This window comes from Mesoplodon mirus (assembly GCF_964341445.2).
Source record: "Mesoplodon mirus genome assembly, chromosome: 7".
Lineage (NCBI taxonomy): Eukaryota > Metazoa > Chordata > Mammalia > Artiodactyla > Ziphiidae > Mesoplodon > Mesoplodon mirus.
In genome coordinates this window covers 59,176,662-59,197,982 of record NC_138983.1, presented here as the reverse complement: position 1 = coordinate 59,197,982, position 21,321 = coordinate 59,176,662, and the positions used below count along the sequence as shown (strand labels likewise).

The 21,321-nt window shown below is 43.7% G+C and overlaps 2 protein-coding genes across 2 annotated transcripts; both read right to left on the bottom strand.

Moving 5' to 3' along the window:
• Window positions 1-4,453: 4,453 nt before the first annotated feature.
• LOC309808539 (olfactory receptor 51E1) lies at window positions 4,454-13,498 on the bottom strand (the record flags this gene model as incomplete). The annotated part of the gene is made up of 2 exons (XM_082628896.1): window positions 13,478-13,498; window positions 4,454-5,449 (listed from the first exon to the last, which is right to left on the bottom strand). The coding sequence occupies exon 2, from the start codon at window positions 5,405-5,407 to the stop codon at window positions 4,454-4,456; it is 954 nt and encodes a 317-aa protein (XP_082485022.1). The 5' UTR covers window positions 5,408-5,449; window positions 13,478-13,498.
• A 4,384-nt stretch (window positions 13,499-17,882) lies between these two features.
• OR51D1 (olfactory receptor family 51 subfamily D member 1) lies at window positions 17,883-18,892 on the bottom strand (the record flags this gene model as incomplete). The annotated part of the gene is given in 6 exon segments (XM_082628888.1): window positions 17,883-17,990; window positions 17,992-18,235; window positions 18,237-18,370; window positions 18,374-18,709; window positions 18,713-18,838; window positions 18,842-18,892. Coding segments are annotated over 6 exon segments (999 nt in total).
• Between the last annotated feature and the right edge of the window lie 2,429 nt (window positions 18,893-21,321).

Sequence of the window (21,321 nt, the reverse complement as noted above, 5' to 3'; positions counted from 1 at the left end):
GGAAAATCTAGGGAAAAAACACATGATAAAGGCACTTTTCGAAAGAGAGGCATGGACATATATACACTACCAAACGTAAGGTAGATAGCTAGTGGGAAGCAGCCACATAGCACAGGGAGATCAGCTCGGTGCTTTGTGACCGCCTGGAGGGGTGGGATAGGGAGGGTGGGAGGGAGACGCAACAGGGAGGGGATATGGGAACATATGTATATGTATAACTGATTCACTTTGCTATAAAGCAGAAACTGGGGCTTCCCTGGTGGCGCAGTGGTTGAGAGTCCGCCTGCCGATGCAGGGGACACGGGTTCGTGCCCCGATCCCGGAAGATCCCACATGCCGCGGAGCGGCTGGGCCCGCGAGCCATGGCCGCGGAGCCTGTGTGTCCGGAGCCTGTGCTCCGCAACGGGAGAGGCCACAGCAGTGAGAGGCCCGCGTACAGCAAAAAAAAAAAAAAAAAAAAAAAAAAAAAGCAGAAACTAACACACCATTGTTAAGCAATTATACTCCAATAAATATGTAAAGAAAAAAGGCACTTTTAATTTTTTCATAAAGTTTTATTGAACAAGTGAATAAGTAAATGTGTTGATCATGTGATATGGTACAACCCACCTCAGCACTAACTCTTCTTGTAACCCCTCTCAGGAATGTCCTCCTTCTCCAAGAGACCTCCTTTCTTGACAGATTCCATAATGAAGTCTGACACTGACAATTGCATCCTCTTCTATAACCCCATTTCAGATCTGCTCCAGATTATCCATACCCTCATTCTTCAACTTTGTTAGAGGTAAAAGCCCTACATCCTTGTTGGCTCCCTTAGGAAGGGAAATGGCAAGTTCTGCATCAGCTTCATTCCCTTTGGATCAAATCTAAGATGAAAAGCTGAGTTGCCAGGGGAGTGGACAAGAAGTTTGAAAGTACTTTGTTTAAGAGATGAACAATGAATATCAACTCTGAAAGCCTAAACCAATGTTATAATATAATCCTTTCCCAAGTTCAGATCTGCCTATGTCAAGAAGGCCAAAAAAAAAAAAAAAAGAAGAAGGCCAGACATAGTGGAAGGCAATGACTCTTCACATGTATGTCTATTGCATCCAAGGGAGTCTTATCTCAATGTAATTAAAGGAGTGATATAAGATACCTTATTATCTTAAATAGATACAACTCAGAGGTCTCACTCAAACCTTTCTGAACTGGAAATGGTCCAGTTCTAAAGGTCTTTCAAGAAGTCTGGGAAAATTGAAGAGGGAATACTTCTTTTGGCCTGACAAATCATAAACAGCTTCATTTAATAATGTGTTGCTAACAAGAAAAATGGCAAAAATCAAATCAGACAACAGAAATACAGTGAAACAGAGGCTTTAAAAGTACATAAAATCAATGAGAGACACCAAGTACAGTAGCTGAATAATATGGTATGTGTAAAAATTAGAGATATTATACTGGAAAAGTAAGATGGGAACAGGTATAAAAGGGGAAAGGAGGCTACTGTCATTCTGAGAAGTGCGAATTTTTATGGGAAGTAATAAAAGATCTCTGATGATTTTTAAGCAGGGAAGTTAATCAGAGTTGTGCTTGGAAAAACTCCTATAAGCTATGTGGGATTTAGGACTGATGCAAAAGATGTTTAAGGCAAGGAGACAAGTGTGGAGGTTTTGACAATTGTCCAAGCAACAGGGGAGTATCTTGACTAGAGAATAGCTAGTCAGAATTGAGAACTCAAGACATGTTTATGAATCATTTCTAGGTAAAACCTAAAAGAAATGAGTAAGGGACTTACAGACTGAAATTTCATATTATGCAGACTTCTCTAGGGCCCAATAAAGGTCCAATAGCTGAGATGGTGGGGCCAGAGATGAGAATATCCAAATAAAGGAAATGGGGAAGGTAAAATGATGCCCATGTAAAATGTATATGATGAAGGTCTTTAAACACACCCTAACTTCTAGCCAAATCTCCTACAAGAGGCAGCCTTTTCCTCTTATCCTAGTTCTTAACTCCAGGCTCTTCTGGATGACCCAGTAAATATTTATGAAGTAAATGACCAGATATAGTTTTGTCTCTGTATCTGGCATTTAGTACTTATTGAGAAACACAAGAAGGTGGTGGTGGTGGTGATGTGTATGTGTATTTGTGTGTGTATGTGTGTTTGTATTTACATTCACCAAATGGTTAATCCATTTAGGATCAAAACCATGAAACTTTATCCTGAGCATATAAACTATCATAAACGTGGAACCCCTTTTGAAATCTAAGATAGTGGCAGCAACCCCAGGAAAAGAAAAATATATGTGTCTGTCTGATTTATCTCTTTATTATCCACCTATCTATGTCTCGAATGGGATTTCAGACAATATAATACAGATACACACATTCATCATATGTGCATACAGAAGCATGTACACAAACACTTATTAAAAATCTGGAAGAATAAACACCAAAATGCCAACAATAATTTTTTTAAGGTGACAAGTTTATTGGAGTTTTTATTATATTTTTATTTCTTTTATATTTTCAGGTATCTAAGATTTTTGTTTACATTGATCATATACTGGTTTCCTAATATGAAAAAAATCTGTCTCTTTCTCTCTCTTCTCTCTCTTTCATTCCATTTATTTCTTTCAATTTCAATGTCAAGGCACTATCAGGAACTGGAATGACCCTCCAAACAGTTCAAAGTGACCAAAGCCAGCACTGACTCTAGTTTATGCCCCATGTTCTGCTGGCCACCACTCACCTGGGCATAGCAGATTCCATACTGCTCACAATTCTCATCTTCTGGATTCCAGTCCAAGAAATAAGATATGCTCTTTCCATATCCTCTGTACCAAGTAGTCCTGTGTTACTAGCTATAGCTGGAAAAGTCTGGCCGGCCATGTGCCATGCTCTCTACTATACTACCTGCTTCTCACACTTATCTACCTCTCTTTTGGATGGAGATCTCATTCCTCCCCCATTCATTCCTACTGTACTCCTATAGTGCCCACACCCCTCCTTCCCAGTCTGCTTCTTCTGGGAGTGCTGTGCTTGGCTTGTAGGGCTCCTGGGTGGGCCTCTGGAACCATACTCATGCTAAGTACAGCTATCAGGGATGCAGTCTTTACTGGGCTCTCCCGTGGTCTTGATCTCTGAGCTTTGATGCTGTGGGCATTCCCTGAAAGGTAGCTCAGAGCCCTGGGAATACATGGTGTTCACTTATATACTCTATTCTCTTTCTGTGGACCTATGTTTGACTTAGCCTTGCTTCCTGGCTAGCCACCCAGGCCACTGGCCCTACTCAGTCTCACAATACTTCCTGCTCTTGACTCCCTGGTCTATAACCAACCCTGCTCTTTCTGCCATGAGCTTCTAGGTTTTCTCAGCTGCATCTCTCCATGTAGTGTCTCTCCAGATATCCAGTGACTGTCCCTACTGCTAATTATACTATTTCCCAAACTAGCCACTGTTTGGGAATTACCCAAACATATTCCTGTTGCTACTACATAAGTACAATGGCAAATAGGCCAGGAACTATTGAGATTAAAGCCATCAGCAACATTAACAGGAAATTCCTAAATACAAAACTGGATGAGTGAGAAAGGAACTTAAATACCTCCCCTAGAAAATGCAAGACTCTGGAATGTCTAACTCACTATCCCACTAGTCTAACATTCCCTCCTCACAATATGGGATTGGGCATCAAAAGACAATTTTTTTTGAGCCTGCATGATCTCATTAAACATCAGTTTCCCCACTGGTACAATGGGGGTAACTAATCATATTCCTGCCTAAATCAAAAGGTTGATAAGAAAATTGGAAATTAAGGAAAAATTTTCACAGTCTATGAAAATGCTCAGAATACAGTATATCATCTTTCATTAATGTAGATATATATAATCTTTTGTGAATTTACTTTCAATCTTTTCTTAAGGATTGCTACTCAGAAGAAAAGAAATTATTTTTTCTCTGTGGTCATTTTGAAGAGGGTAATCCAGGTATGTCTCCTTTCCTAAGATCCAAAATGGTAAGGGATTCTGAAGAGGAAATCATGGTTTTAAGCCAGGTTATCTAATTGTATTATATTCTTATATTTATTTTATTTTTGCCTTACTTAAGCCTTTGGTAAATGTCTTTTAGAAATATCACCCTTATCTCAGAATGTTATAAACTATCAGTGCAAGCAACCATATGAATTTTTTGGACTTGAGAATTGGACTGAATGGTTAAGTGGGAAGTAATAATCCTCCAACCACAACTACCTCAAAGAACTAAAGGGTAAAATAATATTGAAAAATAAGGATTGGGAGTATACAGTTCTGCTACCCCTACTCAGATGGAGATTCTCCAATCAATTTCATCTTTGAAGGATCAGTTGTGCTTTCATTAAGAATTTTTCCCTAATACTGTCTTCCAAAATGTTGATATTAAAATCTGAATTGAAGGACTTCCAGTGAAAAAGAAGTTTGATTCCTGACACCTAGGGATCCGAAGTGTGGGTGGTCACATGGAAAAGACGAAGGATACGCTGCCGGATCTCCTTTGTCTTCACTCCGTAGACAATAGGATTGAGCACGGGAGGAACAAGCAGATAGGTGTTGGCCATGATGACAGGCAGGAGGGAGTCATGCCGCTTGTCAAACCGGTGCACCATAGACAACCCAATGAAAGGTACATAGAATATGAAAACTGCACACACATGAGAGACACAAGTACCAAATGCCTTTGCCTGGGCTTCATGTGTCAAGCCCAACACAGTCTTGAGGATAAGCAGATATGACAAGGAGATGAGAAGTGAGTCCAGGCCAATGGCAGAGATGATGACAATGAGGCCATAGATGATATTGACGCGGATGTCAGCACAGGCCAACTTCATGACATCTTGGTGTAGGCAGTAGGAATGGGAAAGGATATTGGAGCGGCAGAAAGGCAGATGTTTGATGAAGAAAGGCAGGGGTGCCATAAGTGCAACACCTCGTACCACAGCAGCCATGCCAATCTTGGTAACACGAGGCAATGTTAGCACAGTGGCATGGCGTAGTGGGTGGCAGATTGCCACATAGCGGTCAAAGGCCATGGCCAGCAGCACCGTGGACTCCATGCCAGATAAGGAGTGGATGGCAAACATCTGTAGCAGACAAGCATCAAACTGTATGGTAGTGGAATTGAACCAGAAGATGGCCATCATTTTGGGCATGGATGAGGTGGAGATGAGGATATCAAGGCCAGAAAGCATGCAAAGAAAGATATACATGGGTTCGTGTAGGCTATGCTCTGTCCGCACAACGTAGATGATGGTCAAGTTACCTAGCACGGCGATAAAGTAGAGGGAGCACAATGGGAAGGCCAACCAGAACTGAGCTTCTTCCAATCCAGGCAGGCCTGTTAGAATGAAATATGTGGCACTGGATTCGTTGCCACTGGGATCCACCATAGTGAAGATGCTGAGCTGAGACCACTGCCAGGCAGGTAGAGGCTGGAATACAAAGATAAGCCATTGTCAGATCTTCCAGAATTCCACCGCCATTTTTCTTTTCCTCCACCCTGATGTCCTATTCTCTGACCAGAACTCTAACTTCATTGCCTCTCCAAACTCTGGTTCTATTCTAAACTCAACCTAACTATCCTTCATAACTCAAGGCCCAAATGAGCATTCATCCAGTCTTTCTTACTAACCCCACCTCTGAAGTTAATTCTGAAAACAAATGAAATACTAAAGTAAAAATTCTAAGCATTTTAAATCTTTTAGTTCACCAAGGATAGGTTATTGACTAAGTACACATCAGACTTAGATGATAAAAATTCCCATCGCTTCTATCTTATCCTACCTTATGCTCCCCTATACTTAATACCCACTGTAATTCTAATTATATCATTAGACTATCTTTAAGACTAATCCCAGTCTGATGTAGCAGTACTCTAGTAACATAGATTAATGCTGAAATCTAACCTTATCACTTATCCTAATGATCTCGCCCATTCTAGCCTTAACCCTAACTTTAACAATAACCTAAGACTTAACTCTAGTTGTTACTTAAAACTTAATGTAAAACTTCATAACACCTATTTTATTATGATATCCCTTAATTTAATTTTAAAAAAAGACACTAACTTCATCCTGAACTCTAACTCTACATTTCACTCTTGCCCAAATGTCCACCCAAAGTCTTACACTTGTTCAGACTGCCCAGTTTATATCATAAAAGGAACAATAACTTCAATGAATGCCAATGGTGTCCCACTCAGATTCCCTTCACCAAGCCAATGCATCTATATCCCATTTGCAGTGGGTGTTGAGTACTTAGGGCTCAGAGTTCTCCCTTTCTACAGAAAATTTTCCTTGATCAAATGAGAGGCACTTCACCCAGGAAGTTATGTTATCCCCACCAGAGCACATCTAGAAGTCAATGAGTGCCTAACACAAAGATACAAAAGACCAGCCTCCTTGTCTTCAGGTGGGACCAAAGCTGTGATGTAATGTGTGCTTCAGAGCTTCTTGAGGAACAAAAGCTGAAGCTGGTCTCCAACTGAGACAACAGCCTCACATAATTTTCTTTCCCTGCTCTATCCTACTTCCCTCACTCATCTTCTCATGACAATATATCCTTTAAACAAGAATTTCTACCTCAAGATCTGTTTCTAGGGGACCCACCAGGCTTAAGATAGTGGGACTGACACAGAGGACTAAACCTGAAAGATGATGGTATTAAAAGCACTGGAGGAACAATCAATCCTATACCAGGGTTCCAATATCCTTGAATCTGGCTATTAAAGTGATGGATATAAGTACAGATTGCTGAGGTGGGAAATGTCAGATTTGAGTTTTTTCAGATCATATCTCTCTGTTGAAACAATTACAGAGTTAACTAACTTCCTCCCTTTTTTCCTTTCCTCCATTCACAAATATTCACATGCTCCTACTATTTATTAGATTATATAATTATATTTACACACACTATATATGTGTATGTATTCTCTCTCTCTCTCTCTCTCTCTCTCTCTATATATATATATATATATATATATATATATATATATATAGCTGTCTCCTCTTCGCATTAGGAAAATAGTGACACTTATCGCTAGGGTATATTTAAGATAATTTTATCTTGGTAAAAAAAAAAGAAGGGTTAGGTTCTTAAGATCTGGCCCTTGACAACTGGGGTAGGGGTTTCTGCACTGGCTACCAGATAGCAGTTGAATGCACAGAAGAGCTCATGGGGAGCATCAGGAGGGGCTTACATCATTCACTGAGCTCAGGATGTGTTGATGGTCTTTGTTCCACTGTTGAGCTGTCACCCAGAGGTTCCCTCAGACCAGACACAAAGGAGAAAACACTGGGAGCATGTTTTAGAACAGAGAGTGACAGAGTTTAAACAACTGGAGGGAGAAGATATAAGGAGCCATGCTTAACCAAGAACTTCAGGCTAAGAGGCCAAAGTCTTCCGTGTCACTTAAATCTTCTGTACTGACCTCTCTGTAGCATATGACACTGTGATCAGTTCCCTCCTTCTTAAAATTTCTCCTTGTTGCTTCTGCTTCTCCTCATCTCTCTCTGATCACTAGTTCTTGGTTCTTTCTGGGTCTTCAGCCTCCTCCACTTGACCCTTAAGCATACTTTTAAATGATAATGCTCTCAGAATTTTATCCTCAGGTCTCTTCTCTCTATATACACTCTCCCCGGGCCATCTCATCTCCTTCAGTAAACCTATTATTTATGTATAAACTATTGATTTCCAAATCTACTTGGGAAGGGCTGAATTATCTTTTGTGATCAGATTCATAATTCTAGTCACTAAAAGAGTCCACTGAGTTGTCTCTCAAGCACATCAAGCTCTCCATGTCTGAAGATCAAAGTCTTCCAGAGACAGTATTGTATAGCTTAATGTTAAGAGTATGAGCTCTGAAATCGATCCTGGATTCAAATCCCAGTCAACAAGTTTGTTAGCTGTGTGATCTGGGGCAAATCATTTAATATTTCTAAGCCTCAGTTTCTTTATTGTTAAAATGAGGATAACAGTCACTACCTAATAGAAGTCAATGTGAGGATTAAATGAGATGAGTGTAATGCTTTTAACACAATGCCTGGAACAAAATAAATATGCAAAAAATTATATCTGTTGTTGTTAACTGTTTTACTGTAGAGTTTCTTTTTTTTTCTATGTGGCCTAAACAGACACATGAGCTAAATACCCTGATTCTCATGGCCATGATCCTAGTGTTAACTTTGTCATCAGCACAATGCCAATAATCTTCTACCCACATGAAATCAGGTCGCCTTTTATTGTTTAAAAAATACCTTTGTAAGCTCCAAATTAATTCTGGAATAAAGACTAAACTACTAGGGTGGGACAAAGCTCTGTCTTTCAGCATTCGGCCGTAGTTTCTCTCTCACCACTCCTCACCATGGTCCCTATGCTCCAGGCACACTGGAATACATGCCATTTCATAAATGTAGCATTGATTCCATGCCTCTGTGTCTACTTGTCTTCTTACTTCTCTTCCCTTTGTCATGGTCCTCCCAGATCTTCCTCTTTAAGTTCCCACTGGGCAAAATCTTATCTTCCACCTCCTGGTTTACTGTCTCTTTCCTATGCACTTTCCTAAGACTCTTTCCCTTGGGTATGATTAAATGTTTCCTGCTCTGTACTCCCAAAGAACTTTGTGTAGGTCTCTTTTTATGCATTTACCATCCTGAACTGGAATTATTGCTATGTTTATTTCCCACTAAATTATTAATTCCTTAATGTCAGGGACGCTATCATATTGATTAATTAGTGTTTAGTTAATGTTTGTTGAAAATAAAAAGGAGTTTTATCAAAAGAAGAATTCCTCAATAAGTGTCTAACAATGGTAGCACAGCCAAGGGGTTAAGAAAGACTGCCATTTGTCTGAACTATAGAGATTTTTGAGAAGAAATGAAGACTGTTTGGAAGGTTAGGGCATGGTGGTCATATGATAAGTTCAGAACAAGAAACTTTAGAGTCAAACAGAAAAGACCTTTCTTACCCAGAGTGCCAGAGGGCATGAGAATGAGCATGTGGAGAACAGGGCAAGTGCAAAGCCTTGGCTCTAAATAAATATAAAGTGGGCATGCAGCATAGTCTGTGCCCAAGAGAGGGGGTGACCTAAGATCCCTGACTGGACACATTAGCAAAAAGGCTCTAGTGCTCCAGAGGGTCAGATATCAATACCATCCAGAAATTTTACATGGACAGACAAGGTAAAGCTGGTCAATTCCCGGATAAAAATGTGCTGTCTTAGGAAACATACTGCGGAAGAATCATGGGTTGGCACATTCAACCCTATTAACTAGGAGGGTAAAGTGATGTGCTGAGCAGAACCCTGGGACTAGAAATGAGTCTTGGGTCTAAGTAAATGCAGAGGACGTTAATAACTTCACTGTGTTGCTGCAAATTAGTGAGGTCAGGAATGTCAAAAGATGCCATAAAACAGCATCACAGTGTACAAAGCACTTGTTTTCATGTTTCCATAAAAATGGGGAATAAGGTCTCTGAAAATGTCTGAAGTTTCCAAAGACTTTTTATCCCCCTTCCATCTGTCACCTTAACTGCCACTTCGTCTCAAGCACACACTTATACACACACACAAACTAGCAGCCAGTCTCTCACAATTGCAAAGACTAAGCACTGAGATGAAGATACTGAAACACTGAAGCACAAAGCTGAAGCACTGAGATTCAGCCCGCCTGGAAGGGAGGCACCTCCACAGCATGAAGTGGGCAGTTCTCACTGGAGATCAAACCAGGATGGACCTCAGAAGGTGGCAGTAGGAGAGAAATGAAGGAATAGAGAGGGGAGCCAACCGGAGGACCCAAGCATCACCCTTCAGACTGTCCAGCCCTGAAGCACCCTAATCTCCCACCATCCTGCCAGCTGATTGCCAGCCTGAGCAGCTGTTAGCAATTAGAACCATAGCACACACTCAGATAACATTTGGAAGCTCTGAAGGAAACTGGAGCTTAATCACTCTATTTTGAAAACAAAACATAATCAAGGAAAAATAAACAAAGAAAGGGGTCTTTTTCTTTTTTAGAAAGCCTGCACTGCCTTAACCTCCAAGGAGTAGCCCTGTGCTTGAGATTTTCTCTGAAAAGTCACACTATTTTAGCAAGTCTCAGGAAGTTTCTTGGAGAACTGTGAAGAACATCTTAGCCCTTTCTTGAGGATGGGGGATGAGGAGCCTCCAGTGATACAGAGTAGAAATCTACGTTGAGGCCTTCAATCCTCTCCATTCCTTCCCCCGAGCCTCTAGGACTCTGTCCCCCAGTGCCCGCACAGCCCCCATACCAGTCCATCCTCACATTCTTTCCCAGAGCTCTCTGAATGCCTTCCACCTCAGACACGTGTGGAAAGGCAGTCAGGGATGCAGACCCATAAGAACAATGAGGTCACTGCCAGCATTGATTCTATTGTTTTTATGATTATAACAGAAATCACTGAATGCCTACAGAATGCCAGACACTATATAAGTATTATCTAACCCAGGAGCAATTCTGCATAATAGGACTTCTATGTATCATTTCTACAATATAGGTGTGAAAACTGAGTCCCCAAGAAGTTAAATAATATTCCCAGGGTTTAGTAGCTGACTGGTAAAAGAGATATTTGACCTAGACTGTTCAATTCCAACACCTGTACATTTTCCCCTTTAACCGGCTTTGTGTTGCACCTTCTGAAAACAAATATAACCTGCCCAAGAGGCAGGGTAGAAGAAGGGCTTGGTAAGTAGGACACCTGGCCCAGCTAGACTCTTGGAAGGGAAACCAAGAGGGCAGTAAAGAGGACCCTCCTGGACTGAGACTTGGGTGCTCTCCCCTTTTCAGCCCTAACTCCTCAGGCTGTGACTTGGGAAGGGCCCACAGTGGAAAGTAAAAAGGTTTATCCTCTACTGAGTACTTTCTTCTCAAACAATACAGGCCTCTCATCAACCTGTCAGGCAGGTAACATTAATCCCATTTGACAGATAAGGATGTTGAGGGTTAGTTAGAGCTCTCAGCATCAAATCCATGTGCTTTCCAATAGGCCAAGCTACTGCCCTGCCCCTTTTCCAGTTTCCTTTTGAATAAACCAATGGTTTTTAAGGATTGTTTCAATGTTAATCTCCAAAGAATCCAAAATTTGGTCCAGAAGGCCTCTCTAAGACTCAGGACACCTGACCAGCTCTCCCCACTTAGGTTTAGTGGCTAAACACACAGAATGTTCCATGCCTAGAGCAGTGGGGTAGGGGCCTTTGGTGACCCTGCCAGCCTCTATGGGAACACCTGGAAGAAAATGTCCTTGGAGGGAAACCCAGGAATACCTGGGAACCTCTGGCTCTTATTCCCAGGCCCAGAGAGGGAAGGCAGACCTCAGGGGTGATGCTGTGGCTGGCAAGGATGATCAGAGCTCATCACTCAATTCATGGAGAGGGAGCCCTTCTCTTAACACTCCATGAGGGTGCTGGCCCCAGAATCATATCCACCCCAAATCATCTGCATCTTCTGTCCCTCATACCTTGCTTGGATTTGATAAAGCAGATGAACACTTATAGGACCTTGGCCATTCTTTTTAGAATGGCCACGAGGAGATTGGAAAGATGAGAGATTGCAATTTCTGACTCACAAAAAGCAGTGTGAGGTTCCCATTCCCACTCTCCTCACTCAAGTCACCCTGGCCCTCCAAAATCACCCCCAGGCAAGCTCCAGGGGTCCAGGGCCCTGCTGATCCATTTCCCAGGTAGAACCAGAGCCAATAAGATTCTCACACACCTTCAAAGTTTGACCTAGTTATCAGGGCCCTTCTAGGCTTCTCTGAGTGTTGCCTACATGCAGTGGAAAGGCCTGATCTGGGACTTTGATTGACACACTGATTCCTTTTTTTTTTTCCGAAAAATTATTGACTGGATGACTATGCCAGACTCCGTGCTAAGTGCTGGAGATACTGAAATACAGAGTAAACAAGTCATGGTTCAGCCCTCCAGTGGTGGGCAGACATTAAGACAAATATGCAGCTATCATAACATGTTGTGATAAATGCCAAGACAGGAGTAAGTACAAGAGCCTCGGGAACAAAGCAGACAATAGTTCACCAAGTTATCAGGCTCAGAGGGCTTCCCTGAGGAGGTGACATCTGAGCCAAGACTTGCAGGGCCAGTCACAGTTAAGCAGGCAGGGTTGGGGGCATGGGGACAGCAGCATTCAGTGAGATGACAAAACACATTGAGCACCTACTATGTGCCCCAAACTGGAGATAAAACAGTGGATGAAACAGAAAAGATCACTGCTCTCATGGAGCTCAAGCACTAGGAGAGTCATAACAGAAGGTAAACAAATAAGCAAGAACATTTCAGGTAAAGATAAGTGCACTGAAGATAAGACAGAGTGATGGATAGAAAAGGACAGAGGCGGAGCACCCTTATTTGAGACAGCAGGTTAGTGAAGTCCTCTCTGAGGCAGTGATATATGAGCTGAGAGCTGGGTGATGAGAAAATGCCAGCCATTCTAAGATCGAGACAAAGAGTGTTTCAGGCAGAGGAGGCAAGAGAAAAAGGTCTTCTGCTTTGGGGATTCCCAGAAGGAAGAAGGTCAAGGTGGCCCAAGTATCAAGAGCACAGGAGAGTTGTAAGAGATGAGGTCAGAGAGGAGGGCAGGGGCCAGATCGTGTAGGGCCTTGCAGGACATGGCAAGGAGCTTTGATTTAATTCTGAGTGACTTGGGGGAATTTAAGCAATAGACCTGATCTAATTTGTTTTCAAAAGTGCATTCTGGCGAACGCAAAGACCCAGAGAGAAAGAGAACACACGCTGTTTGAAAAGCTGCAAGTGGTTCAGTGGGAGGAGGGGGGTGGGACATTAGACGAGTGCAAAGCAGGGGAAGTCTCAGTGTGGACACAAAATCCACTTTTTAAATGGGCTGAAGACTGAACCCTGATCCTAGACACAGACTGGGTCAGGATCAGAGCCCCGGGAAGATTGCTAAGTCTCAATCTCAGCCACAGCCTGACTCCTGATGCAAAGTACAATATGAGTCTGGACCCCATTCAGAGCCCACAACCCAAACAGAGCTATCATCTGACCCCTGATCACAAAGTGAGCTTTGACCACACTAACGACCTGAGTGGGACTGGCTGTGTTCTCACACTGAACCCCAATCAAACTCTAGCTCAGTCCCAGCCCCATCTGTTCTCTGCCCCCATCACTTTCATTTAGGCCAGTTCCCGCCAGGCTCTAGATGGGCACCCCAGTAAACCGATCACTAGAAAATTTCTTGAAGACTGCAGAGGAAGCATCCACCACCACCCATGTTTCCCTTCACCACACGAACATAGAAATTGCTAAGTCTGTCTGTTCTTTGAGTCAGGGGCCTCCTTTACATCCCCGGTCCTACCCCTGGACTTCTGGTTCTTCCGGGCCTGGTTTCTCATTCACTCAGCAGGTCTAATGAGGGAACCCTAGCTGCAAGAAACCCACACACCCGGACTCACCCCCAGTCTCCTCCACTCACCTCAACTGCGCTGAAGGAACGTGTGCCCTTTTCTCCAGGACTCTTCCAGAAGCAGTCTGGCAGGCTGCACTGAAGAGCAGCCCTCTCTGTCTCCGCCCCCTCCTTTGAGCCTCCCACATCAGGCTTATTTATTCTGTCATACCTCCTCCCTCCTTTGGCTTCTCCCTGCTGGCGGGCAGGGTGCTGCCAGAGGGTCTATCAGCAGGTACTCTTGTAGCCAACTGTGGGACTGGTGTCCTTCTTGGCTTCTGTGTTCTGGGAAGGTGTGCTTGGAGTAGGGGGGAGGAGGGGCAGTGGGTAGAGGGGTCTCTAGAATCCTCCCCAGATGGGCCCTGTGCCAGCTGGGACACTTCTGCCAGTTCCCATGTGAAGTTAGACAGGGTGAATGAGTGAGGAAAGGCTAGAAGAAACTCATGTGTGTAGCCATGGCCTTTGCAAGGAGCTTTCTCCAAGTTTCTTACCAGGCTTATCAAACTCAGCCAAAGGAAAAGCAGGATATACTTTCAGGGGGACCCCAAGATTAAGTGCCAACTCATCGCCTTACTGAAGCTTTCTCTGACCTTCTTTCCATTGGTGGTACCACTTGGGTCCTTGCTGGGCCTGGATCCCAATGGACCCACCTGCTTTTCCCCAGAGCTCTAGGGCTGAATCTTCTTTGTCCCCCAGGCTCTGGGGACTGTCTCTAGCTAACGCATAACAGGGATCCCTGGGGACCATGCCTCTGCCTTCCACTCCCTGGTTTTGAGTTCCCGAATTTCTTGCTGAGGAAGGAGGATGTGGTTTCCTTAACCCTCCCCTATCTCCAACCCCAGCCATATAAGACCAATGCCATCTGTTTTTCTCTTAAGGGCAAAAATAGTGAGAGGACATTTTAGAGAGTTAGAGAACAGTTTGAATGTGAAACGAAATACCTCGCATATTTAAATGTTTTTAAAAAGTCTATTAATAAAGCAAAGTAAATTTTAGTTGGTTTCTCCTTATGTTTTACTCATCAGTTTCACAACTACAAGTTTACATTCACAACACAGGGCATGTGGATTTAAACTATGTAAAATTAGACAATGTCAAATCAGGCCATTCCAACTCAGGCCGCATCAAAACTAGTGATTACATGATCTCCAAGTACCTGTAAACCTGCAGCCTGACTCTCACTGCCATCACCCTGGAGCCATCTCTGCTGCCTCCTTCAACCTTCCGTAGACTAAGACAGTGTGAAGACTTAAAAAGTGATACCCCAGGGACTTCTACTTCTGGCCAAGACAGAATAACAGGAAGTAACATCCACCTGAAGGAACCTAAAATGGACAATATACATAAAACAATAGTTTGAAAGATACTGTATATCAGGCAATGAAGGACAATGAGCCCTGCAGCATGGGATACAAATGAGGTGAACCTGGGGTTTCCCCAACTTACTGCCTTGAGAGAGGTTCCCTGCTGCAGGCCAGGGAAGGAGAACCCAGGCAGAATCCAGAGGACACCTTAAGTTAGGGTCGTGGAGCTGAGAGTCCAGGAAGCTCCAGCTAGCTAGAGTTTGAAGACCAGGTATTGGAGGTGAGAGATCTACACAGAGAGAGAACTCCAGAGACATGTAGAGGGCTCTCTGCAAGATTCCAGATGAGTACTGAGCCCACATGCATGTGAACAAGCTACCTAAAGCTGGGACAGAACCACCTGGAAAGATTAGAGGTAGCACCACCACCCAGTGTTCACACAGGGCCAAGGAGAGTGACTGTTTCCACCAGCCAGACTGGAAAACTTCAAGATTCACAGGGCATTGAGTAGAGAATACAGAAGGATTCTGCCTCCATAGTAGGGAATAATTAACCAAATATTATCTATAGTATAATGTTGGTTTTAGATCATAATTGATCATAATGGGTGGGGAAAGTACTTTGTTGACTTTATAAAGTAGCACAGGTCAAACTAAGGACTATAATTTATAGAGACAGGAAAAAGAGATGAGCGTGGATGGGGTGGGGAAGGGGAGGGCTGGGGAGGGATAAGTGAATTTATTTATCTTAGGTAAACCAGAACTCACTCACCCTCTCCTTCTCTCCAAGGGGTCCCAGCCAAAGAGCCATTGAGCACATTATATGTCAGGCCCCAGAGACAAAGAAAACTAGTCCTTGTCCTCAAGGGAGACAGACAACTATGTATATGGATATTTCAGTTCTATGATGGAAGATAAACAGACAGCTATCATAAAACTATTTAAGCTCTATGACAGAGGGATAAACATCCAGTTGGAATCCAAAGCTTTAAGTTTTATGACAGAGGGAAACCCAGGTTCTGTGGGAGCCTAGGGGAAGCCCTTAATTTAGTCTGGCAATTAGCCGACTTTTCCAACAAGCAACAATTACCCCAGTCACCCCCAGTTATCCAAGTAAAGAGATTCTGGAGGAACAGAGATTTCCCAAGATCTCCTGAGAAAGAAGGCCATGTGTTAATCTAAAGCCAGTGATACTGCAACCTGGATAAGGGGCTAGCTCCTGGCCTTGACACAACAGGTCGTTATGAAAGGTGAAGTCTGCTGTACTTTGAAAATTCCCTGTAATGCAATAAACATATCTCATTTTATCAGTTTTATTATTAAAACCATTGCCACCAATGTGTATTGATTGCTTTCTATTTTCCATGTGCTTTCACAACTATTATCCTATTTAATCCCCACAACCACCCAACAGGAGCTACATTATATCTCCTTTTTACAGCACTTAGAGTTTCCAAAAATTACTGAGGTGCAGTAGGCTAAGTAACTTGCCCAAATATTAAAGCTAGTGATCCTAATGTCTATTGCATCAAATTCCAACCCCACAATGTCTCTTTTCCTAATATAGTTATCTACCATGTCTAAAGGAATTTCTTGGCAAGGTTTTGCTGTCTTCGAATTTCATTTGTAAATTTGAACGTCATTTGTAAATCAGACACCAGCACAGGAAAATAAATATCAACTTGTCTGAAGCTTTGTGAAAACACTTTATTAAGAGACAAAGAGTTGTTTTAATAACAATAAGTCAGGACAGCCACATGTGGCAAAACTGGTGATGCACTGCACAATACGGGAGCACCATTCACGTGGACCATGGTGTGGACAATGTTTCCTAAAGCTGTACAGTGAGACAACCATGAATATGATCATCTCTTGCATATTTACAACACTTTGAAGTCTACAAAGGATGTTTATATAGGGTTTAAGCTTTACAACATCACTGTTATTGTAGTTTCTCATTATACAGAAGAGGAAACAAAATCCAGAGAGGTTATACAGTATGTCACTTTATGATATTTCCAGGATTTTAACCTTATAAGTCATACTTCAGTGTTCTTTCTTCTGCCTCAAATGAGCGTACATTGTTTTCTACCTATAATTCTTCAGTGTGAACGTTTTTGACCTAACAAATTTCAAAACACCACACATGCCAAAAGGCACAGCATCCCAACACTACACATTCCACACACTCATACATATATATTCCACATTGTTACGAATATGTTACATTGTACATTTACATATTACAGATATGAAGGAAAAAAGAGGCAGCATTCTCATCAGATACACATAAAGATATCGTCCATCATTCTCACATAGATGCACGTCACATACCAACTAACAGAGGCCACATAAACATAATAAACGTACAGAGACATTATTTATGAAGTGTATACACACCAGGACACAACCGTCACACAGACCAAAACACAACTGACACATGTTCTATGTACTCACACGCACACACTAAAAATACACATAGTCACATAAACACATGTACATACTCACAGCCGCAACCAGGATAAACATCACCCTTAAGGAAAACCAGTCTCCAGTAGAACCACGTAGATGACATTGACATTGGCAGATTCCACATAAATACACTCACATGCATACAGAAAAGTAACATTTCATGTGAGCTGTTTCTTCGCTTGCTACCGTCTCCTTCCCTCCAATTACTATCACCCAAATACCTTCATTAACCCCTAAAAATGGCTGTGTAACCACTTTGGCGTCCAAGAAGGAAGCTTTATAGCTAACACAGATTCACTGACATGGATACATGAAAGCAAAATAATTAAAATCATATATCAAGACTGGAATGAATCCTAAGGTATGTCATTTACAGCTTTCTCATGTCAGTATTGGGTGTATTTTCTAGTTGGGAGAGAGGAGTACAGCAAGGCTACCATAGCAGAGAGACTAGGGTGATTATTCACCAGGATATCCTGTCCAAACTGTCATAAGTCTTTCTGTATTGACACATTCCTGGAGACAGAAATTCAAGGGCTATTTAAGTAACTGGGAGCAGACATCCCAGTGGGTTGGATGTGCCAATCACCAAGATGTTCAACAGGACCCAAATCCTGCCATCTTTGGTAGAGACTGGGGACACTGAAGAGGTTATCCTGCTCACCTGCCGTCCTGTAAGAATATATGGAGGACCCGTGAATGAATCTCCTTGGTTTTGGCTCCATAGACTATAGGGTTAACCATGGGTGGTAGTAGTAGATAGATAGATATTAGCCGTAACCACACGGTGAAGGGAAGTGGGGCCACCCAGCCTGTGTACCACCGAGAGCCTGATGAGGGGCACATAGAAGACCAGCACAGCACTGAGATGGGAGATGCAGGTGTTGAAAGCCTTGAGTGCTGCCCCCTGAGAGGACAGCTCCAACACAGCCCTCAGAATGAGGATACAGGAGAAGCCAGGGAAGAGAGAGTCGATGTCCATGACCGTGAGGATGATGAAGAGCCTGTACACCTGTACAGGACAGCTTCATAATATCTTGGGGCAGACAGAAGGAGTGTGTGACAGTGTGTGTTTGGCAGTACGACAACTGCTTCAGGATGAAGGACAGGGGGAAGAAGAATACAAATGCTCTGGTCAGGGAAGCTAGTCAGATCTTGGTGACCGTGGTGACCGTAGGCCCTGTGAGCACAGAAGCATGGCACAGTGGGTGGCAGATGGTGACAACGTGGTCAAACGCCATGGCCAGCAGGACAGCTGACTCCATGGCTGACAGAGCATGGATAAGGAACAGCTGGGCCAGACAGATGTTGAACTCGACCTCCTGGATGCCCGTCAGGAAGAGGCTGGCCATCTTGGGCATGGTAATGGAGAAGAGGACTAAGTCAATGCTAGAAAGCACGGCCAGGAAGAGGTACAGGGACTCATGCAGGCACCTTTCCACACGGATGATGAGGACAGTGGCCAGGTTGCCCAGGGTGGCCAAGGCCTACATACAACACAGTGGGAAAACCAGCCAAAAGTGGACATTAGGTCCCAGGCCAGGGATGCCCACCATCAGTAAGTATGCTGGGTAGACCAGAGTTCCATTTGGTGTGGCCATGGCAGGAATCAAGAATCAAGGTTTCTGCATCCCAAGTCCAGTGTCTATGAAAGGGAAAAGGAGAAACATCACTCAGTCATGGCTCAGAGGAGAGAAAGGACTTATGAGGAAAGGACACTGAGACAGTGAGGGCAGCAAAGACTAAGTACTTCTGGTAATTCTGAACTCCAGCCTCCTTCTGCTCTAATACCTCCCTGGGGGTCCCATTAATCTCAGTGTATGAAGCCCACTCAGAATACATGTGCAACAGCTCTTCATTTCCAGAGCTGATGTTTCTGACCACAGACACTGCTCTTGGCCACTTCCACAACAGAACTGCCAGGCTTGCACAGATCCTTCCAGATCCCAGCTTTTCTAGTGCGTGTTAGGGTTAGGGTTTGTCTGAGTTCAGAGTTTGAGGTTCAATCTGTGGTTGCCTTTAAGACTAACTCTAATCTGGTTTTAGGATGGGAAGCAGGAGGTCAGTCTGAGCCTAGATTTTAAGAGATAGGTTTGTGTTTCAGCCTGAGAACCATTTCTTAAAATTCCTTGATAGAATCATCTGAAGTGGTTATTGAAAATACTATCTCTCCAGGTCCTACTCCAGGCCCAGAGAATAAGATTTTCCCAGGGAAGGGTCCAGAAATCTGGTTAAAAAACAATAAATCCTTTCTCTCCAGGTGATTTTTTTTTTAATCAGAAAAATTTGGGAAAAGCTTTCTGGTCTTCTGGGAGGTAGGGAGATAGGAGTGAAGAAAGACTATCATTTCCAGCCCCCAACAAAGAATGGAATATAGTCTTTCACTGGGATCTCTCAAGGCCCACATGAGAGTCAGTCCCAGACTGTGCTCGGCTGGGCTGTGACATGGAAACCAGATACAGCTGAGACATGAAAAGAAAATCAGTCTGTGTTGTCACCAGTGCTCTGTGGTATCCACAAGCACATCTTCCTTCCTCCACTACCCTCCCTGGGGAGCACAGAACACCCCAAGCTCAATTTCCTTTCTCTACACAGACCACTCTGTTCTAAGCCTCCGTCCTGAGATCCAAACCCATATAACCTGCTGCCTCTTCATAGTTCTACTTGGATAGCCTAAGGGCCTCACACTCATCTTGTTCCAAATAGGACCCCTCTGAATGGTACCAATGGGTCACCCGAGTTATCCTGGTCAGGGAAGCTAGTCCATCTTGATTTCTCTGCTCTTTCTCCTCCACTGTAATTTTGTTTTTCCAAGTAATCAATTGTGCCTTTCCTTTTATTTAACACATCCTCCCTCCCTACCAACTTCATTATATCACCCACTCTGCTCTGATTATGAAAAGAACTTCCTAACTCACCTCCCTGCTTCCAAACCCAGACACTTCAATCCACCTCTACATGGCTGCCATCTAAATGGCAAAACTGGACATGTCAGGCTCCTGTTTAGTAAGTTCCAGGTGACTCCCATAGCCTTCAAGATCGAGGTGGAATTCCACAGTATACATTCAAAGCCCTTCCCAATGTGGCTCCCATGTAACTTTCCAGCCCAGCTTCTCAGTTTGTTTCTTCATTACCAGTCGCCACCACACACACACACAAGCATTTTTCCCCTGCTAAATTAATCCCCCTTGCCTTGCTTTTTCAGTGAAGTGTGGGCAGCTGGAACTGGAGAGTCCTTCCTGGCACAAGGGATAGACAAAGTTTGGAATGAGCCACACAGTGGTTTGAAGAAACTCCTCTTTGGGAAGGTCACTGAACCAGGTCTGGGATCCAGACGTTGTAATCAGGAAGAGTGCCCGCTGGCAAACATCTGCAAGCAACAAGGCTGTCTGAGCCAAGGCCAGGCTTCCTCAGGTAATGCACCCTCCCTGCCTGGGTCTCCGCGAACTTCCCAGGGCCCAGCAAGTCTCCCCCGACCTCCCCTTTCCTCCCCACCCTGGGCTAAGCCTGGCACACTCACCAGCAATGCTTCCACCCCAGGCAGCTGCGGTTATATAGCTTCCCTGGGGGACCTACGGAGTGTGAGGGATGATGAACAGTGAACTATGCCAGGCTCCCTGGGAGCACCGCTCCGCTCAGGCGCTCAAGTAAATCTGAACCCAGACTCCTACCCTGGGGGCTGCACTCTGTTACTAGTCTAAGGCCACCTTAGGAGACTAGAGGTAAGGGTAATGTAGTGGAGGTGAGGGATGACCTGTACTGGAAGAAAGGAGCTACTGGAATGGAGGCGTGGGCGCGCACCTAAAAGCACACAGACGTGAATACGCCTGCTAACTCTCAGACGCACTATCCTAGGGGATCCAGCCCTGTGCTCAGGCACTGCCTCTCGCTTCTTGATGCTGTCCCCTTATGGTAATATAGGCGAATTGCAGCCTCGTGACTACTTGGGCACTGACTGAGGATGATGAACCAAGGACCTAACTTACCTTGAATGTGAGCTCCTGCCACTGCACTACGGCTGTTCCTTAGCTCACACTCCTCTCCCTAATAAGCCAATTCTTTATCCCTCGGGCTGCTAATAATAGCTCTCCTGCCCCCG